Here is a 24536-nt window from a genome sequence, read left to right on the forward strand (position 1 = left end):
AACTTAAGGTAGGGGGGAAATCCTGCCCCCATCCCATGGTTATCCCAGTATTGGAAGGCAGATTTTGCCCTCTCTTCAATAGTACCCTTGGTTTGATTCTGCTGCCGAATGGATGTTCTTCACTCCATGTTTCCCCCCCAAAAAATAATAATAATTAATTGTTTTTTTATCGTCACCTCAGCACTTGAGAGCGCTGCAAATTTATACTAGGCCTATTTGCCTTTGAGTGTCTTGTCTCATCCTGATGTGCCTGTTTCTTCGCACAAAATGACTGAGCACTTCTTAATAAGGATTCTTTTAATCGTGTGGCACCTTTGCGTTCGTATTGCAAAACCCAGTCTAATTCCATCAAACTCCTGCCTCAGAGAGTGACGTGCTTTAATATTAGTAGGAACCTATATGGGCCTGACTATGGCAACCGCACTAGCAAATTGCCACCGTGAGGGACAATTAAGAGGATTTGCATGAACAGAAATCAGACGAAATACAGCAAGAGACAGGTCACTGTTAACTTCTTAAGAACTGTGAGAGCCTGTTCCATTTTTAATTAATGACACTGAGCCTTAACAAAGATTTGCTTGAAGAGTGTTTGTCTGGAATGCCATTATTTTAGGAGCATCGTTTCATTATTTAGTGCCCATGCAGCAATTCCTCCTGTTAAAGATTCAGACCAGGCTCAATGATATAGAAAGTGCATGGTATATAGATATAGAAAGAGACCCCAGGTGATACAGTGGTTAAAATGTCTAAATAGGATGAGGGAGGCCCGAGTTCAAATCCCCATACAGCAATGACCCTATTTGGTTGGATAACCTTGGACCTGTCCTCCTCTCCCAGCCTAGCCAACCTCTCAAGTGTTGTTGTGAAGATAAAATGGAAGGAAAAGAACTGTGTATGCAAAAATATTTTGCAGCAAGTTGTTTCCTCTGTTTACCTGTGGGTGGGTGTGGGTGTGCTCTGTCCTGGCACTCCCCGTTGCTGGAATGGAATAGAGTTTTGATGTTGAATATTTGTTCAGTGGCCCAAGGCAAGAGCAATTCAGCAACAACTTCCCAGTTGAAACACTTTTTTTGCAGAAATATTAAGAGCTACCTGGTTTATCTTTGGATTGAAGGGTGGACTTGACAGAACCGCCAGAGTTCTTTGGAGAACGGTGAGTTAACAATGTTAACAAATAAGCAAAATAGATCTAACTTTTACGTGTCCACTCTAATCCGTGAGTGAAAGAGTAGACAGCCCACATTCAGATCTCTGATCCTAAGGAAGACTAAAGCCCTTACTCCCGCCTCCAAAGCTTCTCACATTGTTCAATCAGACTGCATTAAATTAAGGGAGGAGGAATGCCTAAGAGTCCACAACCTGCTCCCATTGCAGAAATTTAGGGTGCATTTGTGGGATTTTAGAAATCTGTGAAATTGGACACAGCAGTAAAGAAGTATATGATGTTTATTGGCACTTCCAGATTTTGACTGCAGGTAGAGCAAAGACATGTTCCTAGCCGTGTAAAAGGTTCACTCAAAACAATCAAGGCTGCTTTTGAACATTCTCCATCCTCAACACTAAACGTTTGCTTAATGGTCACACCCAGCCCACACCCTCAGAGCTGGGGGGAAACAAAAACCCAAGTGGCTACCATTGCTTTATACCGCATGCTTAAACACTGCAGGTGTCCAAAACAATTTTCATCACAAGAAGCAACTTACAGACGCTGCAAGTCAGGGCTGGTTTGTAGAAGAAGGTACCTTTCCCCATCACTTATTGCTCAATGACACACAACCGCATCCATTGAAAAATAATTTTGCTCAAGGTAAGCCAGGACTATCTGGACATTCTCTTCTGTGGCAGCAAATCTTTGTGCATTTACCTGGAAGTAAGACCCACTGAGCACAGTGGAACTTTCTTCAGAGTAGACATGCACAGGACTGAGCTGGAGGGGGGGCACTTCACAGCAGCCAAGAGATAACACGATGCTGCAGTCACTGTGTACATGTGAACTTGCTCCGAGCTGCATTTCTGAGAGGTGCAAAATGCAGAAAAGCAAGGCTTTGGAAGTTTTCAGTACAGGGTCCTTGGGAACACCTGTTCTCAGGCCACTACAGCAGACCCATTTTACTATGCATCTCCACCTGATGCATAGCCCTGTTCTCTGTAGCGCTTTGGCAGGACATCGCAACCATTAACTTGCATCACGTTGCACACTTCCCAGTCAGCTGCACAAGCTTGGTGGTTGCATAAACAATAGAATCCAGTGATTCAGCAAGTTTTCAGTGACCTCGTGCTGTTCTCCACTGACCCATCTTCTCCGTAAGATACAGACTCAATAGCTCCCACTTTATTTTTGCTCATTATCATAAAATAATAATAAAAGAATCATGAGGAAAGAAATCCCCTCCCCACCCCAAAAAAATCCACTCCCACCCAGCCCCAGCACCAAGTTCTCTCCTGATCGATATGAAAGGGTTTTCACATTCCCCCCACTTCACTCTCCCTCCCCAGGCATGGTATATTATTGTAAAGCTGAACCAATACTGCACTTGCAATTGTGAAAAGGAATGACTTTCTCGCAGAAACGCACATAGACACACAAAGAGGATGTGCGCTGCTGTTAGTGCATCTTGGAGATGGGCTCCGTTTCCCTAATGAGCCACCGGAGAGCTTCTTGCCGTCCTTGTCGCTCGAGCTCTGCCCCGACCACCTCTCGGCATTTTCTGTGGTACTCGTTCACCCAGTCGCACTAAAAAGAAAGGAGAGCACCTTGATCTCCAGCCACTGTGAATGCTACTTGCAAGGGGGGGAGGGATTATATATGTCTAAAAAGCTCAAATAGTTGAAGTGAAGAGCAGCCCTTTGTGTACTGATGTCTATGGGGAAGTGCAGCTGGATACAATAGTCCCTTGTGCATCACTTTTGGAGGGATGGGGGGGTCAAAGGCAACTGTGAGGGCAAGCTGAACTCGCAACAAAATGTTGCAGCGTGGAAGGTTCAGTGTTCCAGGCAGCTAGCCATGCCCTCTACCATGATGCGCAGAGAAAAGCTGGGCAGGAAGAGTACCAGCAAGCATGTTTCTGTTTTTGTCTTTAAATTTCAGCTCTTAAGATACCTATGAATACATCACAACAAAACAACCTCACCTGATATATACTCAGTTCCTGAAATTTTGTCAATCTGGGAGTTCCCCTTCCCACCTTCTATCCTCAAAATAACCACGGTGCCATTTGTACTAGTATCCTGTCAGGTTTGGCAATAGACCACGACAGGTTTGGCTGTAAATACTAAGACAGCTAAGTACTAAGATGGAGGTTTTCATCAAGACCTGGTCTGTCTGGAAATGAGGGGGAAGAAAACCAAGCATTTCAAGTCCTCACAGTAAAAGTCTCAAGTTTTACAACACAGTTATTATTTTCCTTACCTCTTTTGGAGTTAGCAAATCAACGTCTATCATTTTGGTTTGAATGGGAACCAGGGTCAAAGGCTCAAACGTCAAACTCCCTCTGTTGCTGAAGTTATACTATGGAAGTAAAATATCCTAGTCATTGGAGAAAGCTTCTAGCTGAGTAAAAGTGCCCCTCTCACCATCATAGATTTCCCATAATGCAGCCTTCCCCATTCTGGTGTCCTCTAACTCTCATGAGATGACAGAAAACTGGACAACAGTGGCATTAAGGGTATATTCTGAGACAGTTTAACTAAGCAAATCCAGACATGTCATCCATCCCTCTGGAGAACTGTCCCTGCTGCATAAAACTGACTTTAGATTTGTTCTCACCACCTTTATAAAGATGTTTTCAGTCAAGGAACCTAATGCATGTCTAAAGTCCGTTTTGGGGGTGTAATCCGGCCCACCGGTTGGTTTAATCTGGTCCCTGTGGCAGTTTATTTCCTGGGTAAAATCCTTAAAAAGCCTCAACAACTTCAATCCTAAAAAGAGCTCAACAACTTCAATCCTAAAAAAAGGTTGGCCCTTTGGTCGGCCCTCACAGCCCTTCAGTTCATCAAATCTGGCCCTCTTTGGAAAAAATTTGGACACCACTGACAGTCCTAATGTGAAGGTTGGCCATCTTGTGCCAAACACCATGTTTCAACCCAATGTTCTCTCACGTTTGTCATTCCTACATAAAAACTCCCTTTCATCAGCAACTAGGAAAGTTAATAGAAGATTAAGGATACTTTCCAAAGTCATGTTTCAGCTTCCAGGATGGCAGAAACAACCAAGCACTGCAAGGATGGAAAAGCTGTGGCTTTGAAATCATTGGTGGGGAACCTGCAGCCCTTGAGATGCTGGAGGACTCCAAGTGCCATCAGCCCAAGCCAACAGGGCCAGTTGTGAGGGATGATGCCCAACAACATTTGGAAGAAGGTGGGTTCACTCCCCATTGGAAAGACATTGTGCTCACAAATCACAGCAAGGAGGCATTGCTCCTCTCAAGCATGCAAAGGAACCGCTCACCTTGGTTTTAACAGGAACGACAATGACAACGTTTTCTATTCGGATCCCAAAAGCATCAGCCTCATAATAACCAGGCTCTGCAGAGACAAAGTTATCCAGGAACACTGTTAGAAAAATTTTCCCCAAAGGGCAAACCCCCTAACAACCTTGGGAGTAAGGCCCAGCTTTTCTGTTCAAGCAACCTGAAGATTTTGGAGTTCAACGAATCTTCCATATCACACCCAAAGACACATTTACACCTTTCATAGAGAAAGGCAGTACAGTGGTACCTCTAGTTACGAACTTAATTCGTTCTGGAGGTCCATTCTTAACCTGAAACTGTTCTTAACTAGAGGCGTGCTTTCGCTAATGGGGCCTCTTGCTGCTACTGCGCTGCCAGTACACGATTTCTGTTCTCATCCTGGGGCAAAGTTCTCAACTCGAGGTAACTCTTCCAGGTTAGCGGAGTTTGTAACCTGAAGCATTTGTAACCTGAGGCGTTTGTAACTCAAGGTACCACTGTAAAGGCTTCTTCTGTGGCTTGATCACAGAAGCTGCATTGGTGAGGCAACAATTGGGGTGAAAATACCAGAACCGTAAGAAAGGAAACCAGGATGGGTGATTTTTTTAATGCAGGGGCAGAACCAAGGCCCTTGAACAGCAATGTTGCCTGAAAACCCCACAAAATTCACATGGCAGACAAGAGATAATGTGCACCAAATCTACTGAACGCTTGTGCCAGCAAAATCAGACCTTAATGCATACATCCTGGGCTGACAAATTGCTGCTGTAACAGCTAAGGGACATCCCTGCCTCAAATCTCACTCACTGCTAGGTGAGCCCAGGCACCATTTCTCAGGCTCTCATCTATAAAATGAAGCAAGAGTAGTTCAGAGCAGCAGCTTCTTGGAGATGGAGTTACATTATTTATTTTATTTTATTATGCTTTTTATTAACTTTTTATTACACCACATAAACACATGATACTTAAGAAAAAAACTAAAAAGAAAACACAAAACAAAGGACAAACAAATAACCATAAAGCTGAAAGCTCTTACACACGGACTTATGTTACCCTATTTTCGATTGTTATTCTATTCTAATAGACTTCCTTCCTCCTCAAAGTGGATCTAATTTCTTGTTTGTTTAACTGTTTCTTTCTCATTTCATCATGAAGTTACTGATGCTTACCAGGAGGGGGGTGTCTGTGAGTCTGTGATTCAAATATATTTGGACACTTGCAAGCACAATATAAATGCTAAGTATTAATAGAATCACTGTTGATATTTAAGGACTGGAGAGGTACCACCCTCCCATTCTTTCCCAGAAACAACAACATAGAGAGCCAAGAGGATCACATGAAATTCTTATATTAAAAGCCAAAGAGGCAGAAGACACTAGTTCATGTAACAAGAGTCATGAGTCAATGGGAATAAATTGATTACCATCAGAAACAATCATCCCGGCTTCCAGAGGTTCATCTGCAAAGGTTTTGTAGCTAATGCCACATGGACCTTCATGGACATTTAGGAAAGCCCCAACTCCGTGTCCTGTGCCATGCAGGTAATCTAAGCCTTGGTCCCACAGTGCAGAGCGTGCAAAGGAGTCCAGGAGGTGACCTACAAGACACAAAAGGAAGTTGCAGGTCCACAATATATTAACAAGCTGAGCAGAAAGCAAGCAGCCTTATTTCTGGCGGCCATATCCTGAACTTGCAGGTTGAAAAAGATGTGCATACAATTTTATACTGTCCTTTATATACTATGATTTTTTTTAAAAAAAAACCAGCTTTGGAAACAGGATGTAAGCATGACCATAATATTATCCAAACAATTGGTTTCCCACTCCCCCAGAACAAAAACTAATTCATACAACAAATTTCCCCATAAATCTATATGCATATATAGTGGATGCTAGTCATTAGAGAGTTCATTTGGATACTTTATAAAGGGATGCCATATTTCAGCAAAATCATCTGTATCAGTCGCATCATTGGGGCATGTACTCTTTTAGTTAGTTTCTCAGATAAAGCAATTGACCACACGTTCTGTTTCCATTGTGTGATGTGTAGATAATCGTGTCCTTTCCTTTTCTGTACTGTGCTGAGGGAACAATACAGATACCCCTTTTATCTGCAATCTTGCAGAATTTATTCATTTTTTAAAAGGGATAATGTTGTGTCTTGCCTGAGAGTTTCAGAATTGTAAATTGAGGGGAAACAGGCCATAGCTCAGGGCTTGAATATTGGCAGTGTGTGCCAGGGGTCCCCCCACATCCTCAGGCAGGGCTGGGAGAGAAATCTGCCTGGAATCCTAGACAGCTGCCAGCCAGTCAGAGCAGACAATACTGAACTGAATGGACCAATGGTCTGACTCAATAGAAAGAAGGCGACTTCCTATGTTCTAAGTTTCTTAACACTCTTATATTCAGGTTCCATATAATTTTATTCAGGCTTAAATTTCAGGTGTCAATTTTATTTTACTTAACGTGCTAAAACCGGAACCCCATTTTTAAAGGGGAATTGTTGTGATTTGCAAGGGAAATATTCAATTTTAGTTTTAAGTTTCTTTAGTTTGTATATATGCTTTATCTGCGTCTGTGGCAATTCTATTCATCCTAAGTTACTTTTATAGGGGTATGTACTTCCACATTGTTAAGCCCTTCCCTCGTGAAGGCCTGATGACTAGATAACAGAGAAAACACAAATCTGATTCCGAGTGCCACTGCAGCTGAGGAAGAGGAAAGGGAAACTGACCAACCTTTGGTCCCGTTGGGGAATATGGCTGCGCTGACAGCTATGTGACCCTTCAGCACATAGGTAAAACACTCCTGGAAGGAAAGGGAAGACGATGAACAAAACAGAAGCCATTGGAAGGCCTGGCCCACGAGTCACTTGCAACCTAGAACAAGTGCATAAAGAATTCTGGACTGGGGTCTGCCAATATATTTGAAGCAGCAGCTCAGTTTGATAGTAAAAGCGACCAGTGTATATCTCATCTCCCTAAGATGTGTGTGTGTGCAGGGAGGGAGGGGTGAAATAAAGGCCAATTTCTAGCAGTGATCAGAGCTTGGATGTTCAGCTTACATGTGGACTACACCCCAGATGTTTTAATTGGCTCTTGTACACATTGGCATCCAGAACATCTGCCCCACCCCATCCCTTTTGGAGAAAACACTGCTTCTATAAATATTCAGGTGGTTTTGATTATGAAAAAAAAATGCCACAAAACTGAATATCCAAAAGGTTCTCGATGGATAGATACAACGGGGGGTGAGGGTGGGAATGAAACCAGTGGCGTAGCGTGGGTTGTCAGCACCCGGGGCAAGGCAAGTAATTTGCGCCCCCTAACCCGTGGATTTTAGCACCCGAGTGCGAGCGCGCCCCCCCCCCATGTTGCACCCGGTGCGGCCGGCACCCTTGGCACCCCCCACGCTACGCCACTGTTCCAACGTTCAGCTTCACTGGATGCCCACGAGTTATATTGTACAGAGAGAGGGATAAAAACTTTCCTCTCTGTCCACTCTCTCCTTGCCATGCCTTAGTTTTGCAGGCTTCTCTCCTGTCGCCTCTTGCTTGCCTTTTCTCTAAACTAAAAACAAACCCAATGCTGCCGCCTTTCCTCAGGGCACCGGCTCCATCCCCTTGCTTAGATTCCCTCTACCAAAGCTGAAAGCAGCCTGAAGTTCCTCCTGATCGTGAATGGGAAACAGCTGGCGAAGCCGGTGGCCTGCCAGGGAAGGGATCTCTTCCTAACCTGCTCCACGGAGCCCGTCCCTTGCAAGCGCTCCGTGTCCCTCGGATGGCGAGCGCCTTTGGAAACGCGGAGCAGGCGCTTGCCGGCGAGCAGCCTCCCCCCCGCCCCTTCCCAAGCTAATCCTTTTAAAACCGAAAGCCCCTTAACCCGCTGGCGAGAGGCTTAGCCGGGCCTCGCCCGCCCACCGGCTTCCTCTCGGAGGTTTTTGGGGAGCGCAGGGCGCGGCGAGGCCCGGCGGCGCGTCGGGGTGCGGAGGCTGCCCGTGCCGGCCAGGCGTCGGTGGCGGCGTCGGCGCCGGCGCTGCTGCAGCGGCTGCTCCTCCTGCAAGCAGTGAGTGGAGCGCAGCCGCAGCGGCGGAGGGGGGCGCGCGCGCGCTAGGGCGCAAGGCTGGCGGTGGCTGCGGGGAGCCCGGCGGAGGAAGGAACTTGTCCCTTCCCTCTGGACTCGCGCCCCCCCCCCCCAGATGTTGCGCCCGGTGCGGCCGGCACCCTTGGCACCCCCCACGCTACGCCACTGAATGAAACCAGGACCCATAAAGAGGGAGAGTTGCTGCAGGTGCCCGGGGACAATAAGGCCACTCTTGACTTTCAGGGGTGGTTTGGTGTCAAGCAGAGCTACTTGATCATCTCATGGTCCATTGTAGTAAGTGAAATCTGCACACATACGAACCTACAGTGCTTATTGTATCTAAAATTGCCTAAGTCAACCCCTTTGGGGAAATCAACGATGAAAACCGAATTCTTGCATACCTTTTCATAAGCTGTTGGGGTGCCAAAATGCATTGTCCTTGTCACATCTGTAGTTCCATCCCTTCCAAAAAGAGAAAAACATATTCTAACTATCCAAAGGGAAAGGTGGAGGCATAGGCTGTTGCGTTATACCGAGTCTGACCATTGGTCCATCTAGTTCAGTGATGTCTACACTGACTGGCAACAACTCCCAAGGGTTTCAGGCAGGGGTCTTTCCCTGTCTTGCCTGTATATATGCTGGGGATTGAAACTGGTATCTTCTGCAGGCAAAGCAGATGCTCTAACACTGAGCTATGGCACTTCCCGGAAAAGGCAAGAATATACTTTATTCTATAGCCAGCCTAGTGCAAAATTTTGTGAGCTTCTTCCAAGTGTTCTGCAGTGGGTAAGGCTCAGCTGTAACAAGAATGGGCATTGCTGGTCTTGCTGAGTCGCATCAAAATAGGCTATGAAACAGGTCAAGATTTCCTCATGGAAATGCCAGGAGACCATTGCCCACTAATCAGCTCACACAAGGAAGATATTCTGTGGGCCTCGTCCTTCTTACTAGAATCTAAAGTGCAGAAATAGCAATCAACTGGCAGAAGTTCACTGGGCAGGAGAAGGACAAGGTATGCCTACAGAGCGTGGAATAACAAGACGGGTAATTGGTCATGGCAGCTGTGACCTTCCAAACCTGCTAGCAAGAGATCTCCCAATTAGAGACCCCCAAAGCAGATGGTTTCTCCCGCACTCCTGAGATAAGGTCTCAGCTAGCCAATGGACATCCAGGTGTCTTCTGCCACACCTCAAAGTATAATCTGTTTAGTTATGCTATTTTTTAAAAGGAGCAACTTCTAGAAGCTGGCTCCAGCCCTATCCCAACTTTTCTCTAGTTAATGCATGCTCAAGTAAGCTTTCACAGACTGCAAGGCCACTGGAGAGATGTCAAGCGGAATCTGTAACTGTAGCTCAGAGGAAATGAACTCTCTTCCAACAAATCTATTCTGTTATCCCTCCAGCTATCCCGGCCCTGGTGTCCGCTGGTTCCTCCCGCTCTCTGCTTATGGAACATTCCAATCTGGATAACCATCTGCATTGTTGTCTCTGCACAGGGCAAGCTGTTCGGAAAGCTGAGGTACAAAGGATTTGGCTCCAGCACAAGAGATTGTACTAAACGACCTCTGCCCCCCTCCCCCCCCCGGCTAACTCTGCCAGCGTACAAACTGAAGCCACTGGATGCAACTCAAGGCTCTGGGATGCTATGTTTCATAAATGATACATAATTTGGTACTGTGGGGCATGTTTCAGAGGATGAGAAAAGCAGGACACACTTCCTTACCTCAAACCAACAAAAACAGGGGAAATAAATCCTGCCAAACCAGTAAAAATCAGGGCAAAATGTGCATCCTGCAGCTCTGTGCATGAAGCACAAAAGAACAAAAATCAACCTTCCGAGGACAGCACTAGGGAAAGCGAGTTGGAGAGCATGTGAGCAGTGCTTGGGGAAGTATTTAAAGCCAGTCAAGCAGGATTTCTATTGATCCATGGGTTGTTGGAAGCTATCAGGACCCCTGCATAACTCCTCTACCCTGTCCCAGAGGAGTGAGCAAATATTTCAAGTTCTCCAGAACTTCTTCTGCAGGCTAGGTGTTAAGCGGCACTTTTTAAAAAATGGGGAAGAAAAGAAAAAGGCAGGTACAGTGGGAAATCCTTAAGAGTCTGAAAAATGGGAGTTCAGAAAGTGCAATGCACACTTAATTTCATTAGACGGACCCGGTGCAAAGTAGGTTTTCAAGTTCATCAAGAAATTCTATCTAATGGGTTGGGATCGCTGACCAAGGAAGCCTCCTTCATCTCTATGGTCCTACAGGTCATGGAGCTTTGCTCAAGCATCTAATTTAACTAGATGTACCGTGTTGAAAAGAAGTCAAGGGATCTGTATCTCTCTGAGAATTCCCAAATTATCCATACTTTTGAAAATAAAGAGCACAATCCACACGTAACTGCTCTTCCACAACCTCTGTTGACATTAACAGGAGTTAAGCAGGACCCTGAGAACTTCCCCCTGGCGGGGGGGATTTCTGCAAAGTCTCTCTCCAGGCACTCCGCCCTAGCACATGACTTTTAAAACACTCGAGTTAACTTTGCAACATCAGCCAGTTCAGCCCTGCTGCCCCACAGCCTAGAGAATGTCATGGATGCATAACTCATTATATTCAAGTGGCTGCTTCACAATGTGGCACCGAGGAAGCCGATAATTAGGCTGCCTGAGAAGAAGGCGCTCATTGTACAAGTCAAGGGATCTGTATCTCTCTGAGAATTCCCAAATTATCCATACTTTTGAAAATAAAGAGCACAATCCACACGTAACTGCTCTTCCACAACCTCTGTTGACATTAACAGGAGTTAAGCAGGACCCTGAGAACTTCCCCCTGGCGGGGGGGATTTCTGCAAAGTCTCTCTCCAGGCACTCCGCCCTAGCACATGACTTTTAAAACACTCGAGTTAACTTTGCAACATCAGCCAGTTCAGCCCTGCTGCCCCACAGCCTAGAGAATGTCATGGATGCATAACTCATTATATTCAAGTGGCTGCTTCACAATGTGGCACCGAGGAAGCCGATAATTAGGCTGCCTGAGAAGAAGGCGCTCATTGTACAAGTTTTATCCACATAGTTCCCATTCAGGGGGCCATTAAAATTTCAGAAAAACAAAAACGCCAAGCCTCTAAGCCAGGAAGGGAAAACCTGTGACCCTTCAGGTGCTATGGGACTCCACTTACCATCAGCCAGCATGGCCAATGGTTAAGGATAATGGGATTTGTAGTCCAACAACATCTCGAGCGCCATCTCGAGCGTTCCCCATCCCAGTTCTAATGAAGCAATTTCCATCCACAGATCAGTGCCGCTCCATTCCTTGCTGAACAAAATAATTTTCAGCACAGCCCCCAACTTGCCAGAATAATATTGCTATGACTCATATTTTCTCCATGGTGTTTATCTTAAACAAGTATAGTATAAGGCTGTGTCTTTTTCCATACCAAATCTATATCTGAGGTGGGATTTGATTTAGTGTAGGTTCACCAATGTGAATTAGCCTATAAGCTTCATTTACCTGTACTGAGCCCCAGAATCCAGGAGGTAGATTTCATTCATAGACAAAGTCCTATTTGTCTCAGGTGTAGGCCTATTCAAGAAAAGAAAAATGATTTGTCTCACCTTTTCATTGAAACCAGCAAGTGAAAACAGACTGAATTACAAGTTCTTCCTTCAATTATACAATTAAATTATGAACTCTGGGCTGAGTGTATTTGTCCTTAGTAAATTTTCATGGACTGTTAGATCAAATCAGCTGCCCATTTAGGTCAGCATCATGTGTCTGAGGGCATCTTCAGCATTGTACAGCATGTGTTTACTATTCTAAATTATATAGGAGGCTGTATAGCATCACAATATTTGGTGGTGGAAGCACATTCACAATGACAATCAGAAGGCTGGAAGAGCTTGTTATCTACACCTACTTGTTGATCACATGATTCTCTATTGAAAATTCTACAGCTAACAGGAGACAGGTCTATGAGCCACCAAGAAATATTACAACACTTTAAATAAAATTATAAAGTAAAGTATTTGCATGTATTTGCACTTCATTCAACCATTATTTCAACTAGGGTTGTGCTAAATTCTGCACAGTTATCAGTTTTTGCACTGAAAGCTGCACTTTGGGACAAGGTTAATTTTTTCACTGAATCAGTGGATGTCAAGATTTTTTCCTTTAAAAAAAAACACGCTTCCAGCCTCAACATCATGCAATCCCTGAGAAACTTGTAAAGGACAAGCGAAAATCCTCTAGTTTCTGCATTCTGCAGCAGCAAATAACCTCAGCCCTCCACAATGACTCCACCCCTCAAACTCTCTCATTAGTAACTTTGAAAAAAACAGGAAGCTAGCCAAACAGGGACAACCGATCTTCATGAAGCCAACCGCCTGAAAACAATTTGGACATCCACAGTAGATGGTTACGGAACAAGATACATTGTTCTGCTGCTTCAACCACAAACTCTCTTTATATCACTAGACGGAAAATAACATCAACTGACGTGATTCCCTGAAGTTCTGTTAAGCCTCAGAAAGCATGGGGACCACACCAAGTGCAATGGGATCCTGGAGAAAAGATTTGGTCATAGAAGCCAACTTGAAGATTAACAGTAGCGAACATTTCCTAATCTAAACTAAACAGCGATACACTAGCATGATGGTGCTCTAGGTTCTTCCAACTATGTAGTGAAGTGTCCAGTGCAAGGACTCTGTTGCTCTTACTTACTTGTAGTGAATTATAGCACCGTTTGGGCCTGTACTTGAAATCGTAGCAAAGCTCAAGTCGACAAAGTTCTCTTGCTGGCTGGAAAAAAGAGAAATTTCATGAGCAAAGGTCATTTAGAACTTCTAGAGAAAGGAGACATCCTGCCTCTCAAAGGATGAGAACAAAGGTTTTCATCTTCTGCCATTGCCCTTCATTGAGATTTCATCATTCATGATCAGCCTGGTGAGTCTTCCTGCAATTTGTCTCAATTAACCATTTGGGCCAAAACTTGCTCAAGTTGTTCTAGCAAGACAATGAATATCAAACCTAAAGTATGGGGAAGGGCTGTAGCTCAGTGGTAGAGGATATACTCTTCCTGCAGGAGGTCCCAGGTTCAATCCCAGCATCTGCAGGTAAGGTTGGGAATGCCCTCTAAAAACTTGGAGACACACTGCAGTTCTGTATAGACAATATGGCGCTAGATGGACCAATGGTGTGAAGACGTGTTATAAAGATGCGTCCTATTTTACCACCCAAAAAAAGAAGGTTGGGAACTGGAACTAGTGATGATCTCAAACCAGAGCTTGCTCTATACCCGCTGCTTAGTTCATCCAAAAAAGTATCAGCTGGAGTACTGAAACATACTGAGTTAGTGTACTTTCCCCACATCATGCACAGCAGACTCCCTAGCCAAGTTTGCCAATCTGGTCTTAGATACAGGGTTGACTTTGTTTGCCCAAAATGACATGCACTGTATTCTATGTGATGAATAAGCCTGAAGGCCAAGAACAGCACAATCTTGTTCTGAGCTTGTTTAAGACAGAGGTATGAAACCAGGCAAGACAAACAAGGAGAAGACATGAAATTATGCAGGACATGGACCCTCTCTCAAAACAATTTGTGGACATCCAATCAAGCCAAATGTTGGAAGATTCAGGACAGGCAAATGAAAGTACAGTGGTACCTCAGGTTAAGTACTTAATTTGTTCTGGAGGTCCGTTCTTAACCTGAAACTGTTCTTAACCTGAAGCACCACTTTAGCTAATGGGGCCTCCTGCTGCTGCCGTGCCACCGCTGCACGATTTCTGTTCTCATCCTGAAGCAAAGTTCTTAACCCGAGGTACTATTTCTGGGTGAGCAGAGTCTGTAACCTGAAGTGTATGTAACCCAAGGTACCACTGTACTTCTTCATGCAGCACATAGCTAAACTCCCACAGGAGGCAGTAGCATCCACGATCTTGGATGGCTTTACAAGAAGGTTGGGCAAATTAATGAAGGATCATGCTCTGCCTCCAGGAGTCAGCCACACCTGTGAATGCCAGGTGCTGAAAACTGAGGGCGAAGAGAGTGTCTTTTGCTCAGGTCCTGCTTGTGGCTTTCCTCAAAGTTCTCTAGCTAGTCACTGTGAGGTTGAGCCAGCAGGCTCTTCCGATGCTCTTATGCTCCTAAAGGTTTGCTCTTCTTTAAACTGCCTGCCTTGGAAGTCGGACCCCTTCTTTCCGCAGCCTCCCAATAAAACAAATGGACCCTGTTTTCCCCAAAGTCTATATAAAACTTCAGTGACTATAATGACCCAGAGATTGCCCACATCTGTCTTTCTTCTTACCTACGGAACTCCTCTGCTTTGTCTGCTGCTGTTATTTCAGTAATATTCCCTTTGGGAACCTAATAGAAAAGATGGCAGCCTGGTAAACAACAATGGAAACACAGCATGTTGTAGCTTTCATGGGATCTTGCCCAGTCACCCTCTCTTTTCCTTTAGAGGCCACTGTTGACTCCCCACCCCTCCATGCTATCCTTGGGCATCAATATCAGGGCTCAACGACATTAGCAGTGGCTAAACCAACAGTACTTTCTCGTCAGTAGACTACAGCTATTGAATATTAGTGTTACATTGGAAAACTTAAAAGTGTGGCTAATCTTAACTATGCTATATTGAAACCAGCTTTATAGTTTGATTTCCTAAGTTGACTTCTTTCAATAAACCATGGTTAAGACTAGACACAGTTTGTTTGAGTTTGGACATTCCACTAAGCTGTGATTGGTGGCAAACAGCAGCAAAAGCTTCTGATTCCCTCCATGTGGCTGCACTGGAAAAGCAGGGTGAGGGGGAAGTGTTTGAATCCAAGGTTAACGCAGGCCCATTCACGTAGTGCCAAGCACCATAGTTTAGTGTAATATCTGAACATGGCCATTGTGAGAAAACTAATATAGCATATATAAAAAAGAAGAGAATTTGATGCTTTCCAGTAACATTCCACTATGGCAATCTCTGCCATGATTTTTCTCCTGTATGCAAGCCAATCGTTTACCGTTCCTCTTTTGATCACACAAGGCAAGCAAAAACAGTCTCCAAAAGTCATCATTTCCTCTCAAGGTGTAAATATGAACAGCCCTCACAGTCCCTACAAGTCTCAGTGGCTTTCTCCCTCCCTCTAGGCCATTGTAATCAGTAGTTACCATGAGCAATACTAAAGCTTATATTCATGCAATCTTCTATTATACAGTAACAGTCTTCTCTCAGTAAAAATCTAAAAAACCATACCTCCTTCTCCAGCCAGTTAAATAACTCACACAAGGCCACAGCATCCTTAATCTGTTAATAAAGGGAGAAGAAGAAACAAGGTAAAGGGATTAATGAAATACACCTGTATGGAATAACCCACTGAAAAACTGGCCCCAAACATTTTAATGGAAGAAATATATTAGTAGGCAGTAGCAAAAAGACGACTTTTCTACTTCCAAGCAGAAACTTCTACACTTCACTCCGCACTCTGCAAAAACTATTGCAGAGTTCAGTAGAATTAATAATTTGCAGCTCTGAAACAGAAAAGAGCCACTAAACTGGGCAGATCACTTACGTGAGCTCTCCTCATGCCTTCTGACTCCGCTGCATTCTTCACAGCTTTTGCAATGCATATGGGAGTGTAGGGGGTGAGGTAGCGGTGATCCTAAGACCAAAAGGAAAAGATACAATTTGGCAAGGAGCCCAAACTGCCTGCTGGCCCTGGAGTTCTCTGGCCACTAAGACTAAGCTGAAGTGGGCTAGCTACATCTTCGTATCCTTCCAAGCCTCAGGGACCAGACAGAAAGGATGCATGCAGGCCAAGAGCATCCTTTATCATCTTCTGTCTGCATGAAAGGCAAAGTGTAGCCTTTCCTTACAAGGGACCACCAGATCATTTTGCATGCCCTTTCCTGCACCTTTTCCAGTCATTTCCCCTCGATTCTGCTCGGACTGTTCTAAGCCCTTCAGGAGATGGTCCATCTGAAGTCTACAATTCCATGGATCTATGTATTTAGACAGGATTCCTGCATTGCAGGGGGCTGGACTAAATGATCAGTGAGGTCCCTCTACAATTCTATGGTTCCATGAAACAGACACACCTCTGCATATAGTTCTCTCTGGAAAGTCTCCAGCTCTGTGCAAGCCACTTTATGAGCTGAGCAGGAAGCAGGGTGAAGTCTGGTCTCAAAGAACATTGCGGACTGTGCCAAAACACTGCCATATACATGGGATACTGAACTAAAAGTACCTTAGAATCTTCTTGCACTCTGTGTTAGTAAAGAAAAAGGAGAGCCCATTTCAAACAGAAGGCATGCTCCTGCAGCCCAGGGTAGCCAGTGGAGTGCCTTCTACGTGTGGCTGGACTCCAACTCCCATGCACCCCCACCACCATGGCCAATGGCCAGGGATGAGGGGAGTTGGAGTCCAACGCCATCTGAAGGCACCACAAGAGCTACCACTGCTCTAGCTAATGGAGGTTTCTATATTCATGTTCTACATACAGGTGAAGAAGAAAAATGCCTCACATGGGATAACAGTAAGTCTCACGGTGCATTTTGTCACAGCCTCCCCAAAGAAAGCCAGAAGAGGCTGCTGTGTCGTCGTCCCCCAACAAAACGATGAGAACAAAACCTCTTTATTCCTCTCCAGCCCAATCTGCAAAAGTAGTTTTTTGCTCCAGGGCCAATTTTTTTTCCCCAAATCCCTGCCTTATTCTAATCTGACACTCTTTCAGATAAATTCTTTTAATGAGTTAGTCATTTCCTCCTGCCACAGGGGTTGTAAGCAACCCATGGAGAGCTTGGCTTGGGTTTCAAAGCAACGTTGCAGCAGAGGACAAGAGGCCTGCAACAGCCCCCCGGAAGGAAGCTTGGAAGCATCCGCCCCGAGTGGAAGTGCATAGCGGCAGACCTGAGCTGGGGGGGTGAGAGGAATTTGCTGCCTTGCCAAAGCCTACAGACCTTGGGGATGGCCTGGGTCAGGGCATAGCTGGCTTTGTCACTGAGCCAAACTTTCTCGTGGGGAGAAAGGGTGTCGCAGATGGACTTCAGAACGGTCAGGATGGAGTCGTACGGCAGCACTTGGATGCTGAACTCAGGGTCCTGAGCAGAGTCCAGCAACAGATGCTCTCTCACGCCTGGGTCGGACATGCGATCGCCGTCAATGAACAACCTAGAGGAATATATTGGAGAGATAGAGAAAAGCAGCCTGAGCCTTGCGGGAAACACAATTAAATAAAGAGTGAATGACTGAACCTTTTATTTATAGCATTTGCATCTCAGCTTTTTGCTAAAGAGATCAAGGTGTCGTACATGGTTCTCCGCCTCCTCATTCAATCCCCACAACAATCCTGAGTGATTGGCCCAAGGCCACCCTTCATGGACAAGTGGGGATTTGAACCCCAGTCTCCCAGGCCTTAGTCCAACACTCTAACCACTACACCACGCTGGCTGGCTCTCCAGGTCTCAGTAGCAGGGTATTGGTAATCTGGGCACAGACTTTCTTATAGGTGAAAAACATATGGTAGTGCTACCATAGGAAGGAGCAGAGTGAGGTGGCACTGAGGTCAGGGGAGATCTAGATGGACAGTAATGTCTCTGCAGGTACAGCTGCCTTGTGGGGCTGCTGCCTACTCAAAGTTCCCCAGACTTCACTGCTGCCTATTTCTTTCCTAGTGAGTGCAGTGCCACTGCCATTCCTCCCCCTTCAGAGGCTGCAGCCTATTGCTTTTAAAGACCTGCTGTCCTTGCCCACTCAGCCAATCAGTTTCTTGAAGGAAAATATATACACATGTTGACCATCAGAGTAAATGTGAGCAAAATAAACGAGAAAGCCTCGGTTTCCATTACCTGATTGTATTGGCTCCTATGATGGCGTAAGCAAAAAAGACCGGGTTGTACTCAACATCCGAGCCTCTGAGATTAAAGAGCCCTAAAAAATTAAGGAAGGAGAAGACAGTGTCACAAACCTGGTTAAAATTCAACATTACAGTGGTACCTCGGGTTAAGTACTTAGTTTGTTCTGGAGCTCCATTCTTAACCTGAAACTGTTCTTAACCTGAAGCACTACTTTAGCTAATGGGGCCTCCTGCTGCCGCCGCGCCACCAGAGCATGATTTCTGTTCTCATCCTGAAGCAAAGTTCTTAACCCGGAGTACTATTTCTGGGTTAGCGGAGTCTGTAACCTGAAGCGTATGTAACCCGAGGTACCACTGTACTTTCTTTTTTTTAAGAAAGAAGTGGGGAAGCACCATCCATTGTGAGATGCAACACAACCACTTAAATGAACAATAAGGGGCTTTTGCCACAAGATGGCATTAGAAGTCCAGACTACGCACAAGGAAGATCTTTTGGTAACAAGAAAATAAGACAAACGAAGTACAAAGGAAGCCAAGTTGGACCATAAGGAAAAAGTAGAAAACCCACAGGCGGGGCCCTATATTTATTAGGACCACCCACAAAATAGTGAGCAAACTTTCAAGGTCTCCAGATTGCTTTATCGGGCTGGAGGATGAGGGAAGCAAAGCAGGAGGAGTGAGTGGGATGGTGGAGAGGGAACATGGCTGGTATTAAAACCATAAAGTCTGCATTGCTTTCAGTCTTGTGACCAAGTGCAGGAAGAGATAAGGAACGTAATCAAGGTGCTGTGCAGGTTGCGGGTTACACCTGGGATTATAAACAAAAACAAAAGAGCATCCAATGCTTCAGCGGCTCACTCCTTATTACTGAAAATGTACAATCCAGGAACTACTCACATCTGTCTCTAGAGACTGAGAGCGGTCTCACATATGACACTAAGCCAAGCCAGGCTCCCAGAGAGGAGATCACAAGCATTTTGCTACACCACCAGCCCCAGCAGTCATTCTGATGATGGGCAGGGAGTTCAACTCTGGTGGTACCAGACAAAGAGCCTTGGGGGGAGATTTCCCCACCCGAAAAAGGCCCCATCTGTGGTTACCATCCTACATCACTTCAGAAGGCCTCAGGACTCGAATAATAAAAAATTATTATTATTATTATTTTTAAAAAAGGGAGTTCAACTCTGCTTGGTGAGGGTGTGCAAGCATGTTTGCCACTGTGAACTCACTTGCGCAGCAAAGCCCTGCAGAAAGCAGGCCACAAGACAAGCCCACAGCCTACCAAGCAGTTTCCCCAGATCAAATCCAACGCGTTATCCTTTGGGCTCCATTGCCTCCCAATAGGCAAACTTGCCATTTCCTGTTTTGCACTTTACTGTGCTCCTGGCTGCTCCTCAGCTGTGCTTGGTGGGTATTTGGGAACTAAGTGGTAGCAGACTGTAAGCAGGCAGCAGCTACCCACAAGTGCAGCACAAGGTGGTTTTTCCAACCATTCGTGGTAATTAGTAATATTGAGCCCAGCAGCAGCCCTCCTGGAAATGGCACAAGGTTCCTTGCCATTGACCAGTGAACAGCCAGCAACTGAAATCTCTACGTTCCAAAGATGACACCGGGACAGACTTCTATTGTCCAAATTGGCCCACAGTCCTACTGACCCCTGGGGATGCTGCAGGGTTTCTCATTTCCAGCTGCGTAGAGATTTCTGAGTAGATAACCAACATGGAATTGAACAATGCTAAAGGAAACCGGATACTTGTACTCACAAGCCACTTCATCCAAGGCGGTCACCACAAACCACGGAGCCTTCCTCTCAGCCATTTTCCCCCGCAGGGCTGTGATCTTGTCCTTCCAGCTGATCCCTGCATCATGCAATGAAAGCGAGAACTAAATCCAGCCAAATTCTCTAGGGTTAATGTAACAAAGCAGTTCTTTTATCTACACACAGGTGCCGTTTATGTCCAATGCCCAATTCATCTCAGATGCTTTTAGGGATATTAAATGACGGTTGCGGCCGGACTAGTCTCATCCTTTCCACACACACAGTACCTCTGCCCAATATGCAATTCAACGGGGAGCCTGTCGAGATTGTCATTTCATTATCAACAACATTCTTACAGACGTGACTGGGATCCTGCTAACCTGTGTAGTTCAAGCCTAGAGTCATCAAGGGTTTGCAAGGCCGTGGCGGTCGATCTGTCCATATGACATCAATTAGGTTGTCTTTGACAGGCACAAGAGTATGGCCAGCACTATTCAGAACTTTGGACATCCTCTTCCATTGATCTGAGGATGACAGAAACAGTGACGTAAGAAGGATGCTGCTGTTGAGATCCCCAGCCTGCTAAGCTTTCCCTGTGAAGCGACATTGTGTAAGCAGAAATGTGGGGGATACAGTACACATTTAAACACATGGGTTGGTAACAGAATCATTTATCCACTGCATTTCTTAAAAAGTATTTTATTAAGAACCTCACCATTTGCATTCATGAAATATAAAATCAATTAAAAAACTGAACAAAATTGTGTGTGCATGTTCTGTACATTACAACGAGAATTAGGGAATGAGAACTCCTGTTAGGGTCAACTAAACCCTAGACTTTCATCAGAAAACTTTGGACCAGAAACGTATCACATTTCTGACAATGTATCGCTCTCCATTTTTAAAGAAACAAAAGTTTTTACGCCTTATGGTTTTGAAGAAGAAACTGAAGATGAATGGTTAGCTTACAAACCACTGTGGGATTGTAGAGGGAAAGTAGTAAAAATATTGCCATTAACCAGATTTGGGGGGAACAGATTCCTGTGACCTTCTTCATATTCCCAATTGAAAAGTTTGCTAGATTCATTTGCAGCTGAAACTCGATAGGGCAACCAATCCACCTCCTTCTTGAATAATCAGGATATCTCACTGCCTCCTTGGAAAAACATCAGCCTCCCTACCCCCAACTACCTTGGCTGCAGAGAAAGGGTTTCAGGACAAGTTCAACTACCCTGGTTAGAGCCAACCCCTTGATGCTGTATGGTGAAGCAGCACAGGTCAGGAGAATCTAACCATTTACACAAATCAGAAGGCATTTAAGGGCAAGCTAACCTGCTGGAATGATGAAAGGATCTACTCCAACTTTGGAACCCTCGGGGAGAACACTCACAAGCCAGTCCTCCTGCGCGGGAGTGTTCTTCAGACCTGAAGGCAAGAAAGAATTCAAGAGAGATTGCAAAGTTTAAAGAAAAGGAACACAAGCATGGAGACCTTGATCACAAGACGGGGAGCAAAAAACCTCAACACAGCGGTTTATAACCAAATTTAAGTGCAGAAATGCATACCCAAACCCCAAGTAAGACTGCAGTGCCAGAGATGGAAATAGCACCAGCGGTGGGGAACCCCCAGCCCACCAGGCCTCCCTATTTGGCCGCAATGCAATTTTGGCCAAGCCACACCCCTCTTGGGCAGCTAAAGGCTAAAAAATTATTTCTTTTCTTCACTGCTCACTTTCCTCTGTGGCCCCCTAGCCTTGTGCTGCGGCTCCACATTCGCGTGATTTTCACCTGTGGCCCCCTTGGAATATCCTGGACCGCCCAGGGAGCCATATGGCACCCAGTTGGGAAACACCGCAATAGAGTCCCGCCCATGGCTTTTTGAAAGCCTTAGCTGATGAGCTGTGATTGCACAGAGCTGTGCAAGGCTCTTTGAAGTTGCCGCGGTCGACTAATTGTCAGGACTTCAAAGTGCTGCGAACGGAATTGCAACACAGGTTACCGACAGGTGGCTAGTGCCCTCTCCCCTGTCAAACTTGCCCTGTGAGGGAGATAAGGACCCAGCACACAGGTCAGGTCCACTTCCCCATGCCTGGAATACCCAATAGTATTTTGGGAGAACAAACCATGCGTAAATCCCTAGGAACAGATACTCCAAAACCATGAGCCCTCACCAACCTTTATCATAGAAGCCCTCTGCTCCCAAAACAAACCCCATTTATGGAATCCTTTCCATACACCTAAAAACACTGCAGATATTCAGCAAAATTAATGACTTGGAGCTTGGAGCACTGTGATACAGTGCAGTGTGGCCCAGAATGTTGCCCCTTTAATAACTCAGTTTGCTCCCTACTATTTGCCTTGGGAAATAATATGAGCAATCAGCTTCAGAGAACAATTGAGTCAGAACCCTGGGCTAGATGGACCAGTGTTGCCTACTCCAACTAGGAGATGTCAGAACTTTTCCATTTCTGCCAACTGATACCCTTGAACCTGAAGCCTTCTGCATGCAAACCATGCACTCCTCACACCGAAGCATGGTTAATTTCAGCTATAGCTACTGCTAGCCCCAAGAGCAAAGCACCTGGGAGGTAGCCAAACAAAGCATCCTTCCTTTCCCTGCCTGCCTCCACTGATTTGAGTACCACTGAAAAGAGAAGTGGTGCCCATGCGAGCTCTTTCCTTCTATCTCCCTTCCCTCATCAGCCTTTGTTCTCACTAAGGTCAGAAAGCACTGCAGTTGCTAAGCAACCAAGGGATGGGCCGAGGAACAACAAGTTGCAAGTACTGGCAGCAAGTTCAGCGATAAAGGAGGAACTGGTATGTTCAGGAAGCCCAATGGTTAAAGGGGGGGGGTCAGCACAAGGAAGAGAATGGGGAATGCTGGACTAGTCAGAAATTCTGATGTCTTGTCTTAGTGCCTCCATTGGGGAAGCTGAAACCATCTCTGTGGTTCAGGGTACCCTGAACATTGCAACATTTTAATGTCATGCCTCTCACACACACAGTTTCTGTTCCTCAATCTTTCCCCGACACGCCCATATAAATGACAGCAATTCGGTACAATTTCCATAGCTAGAATTATGCCCCCCCAAAAATTACAAGAGTTTTCTTAATTTTGAGTTACATGTCCAGATATTAAATGCGGACTTTCTGCAAGCACAGTATGGCTCTTTACTGTGGCATTTGGAAAGCTGGGTGCACAATTCACAGGCCCTTCAAGTGAGCCTGGAAGTAATCAGACCTAACACAAAATGAAGAGGTCACTATGGGGCAAGGTCACATCACCTTTATCGCCTTTGCTCAGCAGCTGTCAATCACTCAGGCTGCATTCAAGCAAACTCCATTATATTCTTCTCATAGGGTTGGTACAGGAAGCTGCAACTTGCTTTTATACTATTCACACAAGAAATGCTATTGTATTTTTCCAGAGAGCACTCACACTTGGTGAAGGGTACAGCCAAAAACTAGGATTTGCTTGTTTTCTGCCTGCAAATAACCGCTGACTTTGGGCAGATATACTAGGAAGGGAAGCAAGAGGCCCTGCTCCTGTAACATGTTCAAGAAAACGTTGTTTTCTCCATGTAACAACAGGACCAAGGGAGCGTTAATGGGTTAAGAAGCACAACTAAAGGAACTAAAGCAAAGCACTAGTTTGGGCTCTCACACACCCATCATCATGAGTGTCCAGTTGGTATCCATTTGCTCAGCAGCTTGGAGAAAGTAGCGTCCGTCGGTCCACATGGCAGCATCTTGTGCTGTTATTATGGCGGTTCCTGAGAAAGAGTGAAGAAGGGAGAGAGGTGGTCATATATTACCGGTATACACACAGACACACATGGCCAGTGGTGCCCGTTGAATGAAGGGAAATAAAACAATCGAACTTGAATTAAGTTTGTTCCAAAGCATCTGAAATTCAGGCCAGAACAGTAGAGTTTACCTTGAGAAGGCCTGAGCTAAAATACTCACTTCCTGGGACATAAACCATAGTTAGGCTGCTGACACCTAGACTTGGCTGTTTTACAGTAAGGGGTAAACAAAGCAACACAAAATGGCTGGCTTGACAATGCTTACAATGCATATATATCACACACACAGCTTGAAATGAAACCTACATCTCATAGCTGCAGTTTAATGCGTGTTACCACGGGACATGCTGCTAAACAGAACACACTGTCCCTATGAAAGATAAACAAGGCTTTTCCCGCCCATTGGCCGAATTTCAATGCCCAGCGATTTCAGATGCAGAAAAAAATGTTTTTTAAGAAGATTGAACTTGGCTAACCAACACTGTTTACCGCTTAATCCCCCAATCTGCCAAACTACAAGCAAATCTGTTTCCACTGGCTTCGCAGAGGGAAAAAGAAAGGCAAGCTGCGATCACTGTATGAAACAGTTAACAGGATTTTTCACTTTATTGAAGG

The 24536-nt window shown here is 45.3% G+C and overlaps 1 protein-coding gene across 1 annotated transcript in view; it reads right to left on the reverse strand.

Annotated features, from left to right (window-relative positions):
• Positions 1-1428: 1428 nt before the first annotated feature.
• Positions 1429-24536, reverse strand: part of XPNPEP1 (X-prolyl aminopeptidase 1) — a 36277-nt gene continuing 13169 nt past the window's right edge. Inside the window, exons 5-21 of the mRNA XM_081192016.1 lie at positions 23784-23888; positions 21449-21541; positions 20497-20640; positions 20121-20216; positions 18350-18431; positions 17462-17672; positions 16075-16164; positions 15759-15809; positions 14820-14878; positions 13235-13312; positions 12026-12097; positions 8931-8991; positions 7186-7255; positions 5872-6045; positions 4448-4524; positions 3410-3508; positions 1429-2734 (exon numbers count right to left, since the gene is read on the reverse strand). Of these exons, the coding sequence (XP_081048142.1) occupies positions 2606-2734; positions 3410-3508; positions 4448-4524; positions 5872-6045; positions 7186-7255; positions 8931-8991; positions 12026-12097; positions 13235-13312; positions 14820-14878; positions 15759-15809; positions 16075-16164; positions 17462-17672; positions 18350-18431; positions 20121-20216; positions 20497-20640; positions 21449-21541; positions 23784-23888 (1691 nt within the window). The 3' untranslated portion in view covers positions 1429-2605. The remainder of the gene's footprint in view (positions 2735-3409; positions 3509-4447; positions 4525-5871; positions 6046-7185; positions 7256-8930; positions 8992-12025; positions 12098-13234; positions 13313-14819; positions 14879-15758; positions 15810-16074; positions 16165-17461; positions 17673-18349; positions 18432-20120; positions 20217-20496; positions 20641-21448; positions 21542-23783; positions 23889-24536) is intronic.

Source organism: Podarcis bocagei (genome assembly GCF_964188305.1).
Source record: "Podarcis bocagei genome assembly, chromosome: 4".
NCBI classification, from domain to species: Eukaryota; Metazoa; Chordata; class Lepidosauria; order Squamata; family Lacertidae; genus Podarcis; species Podarcis bocagei.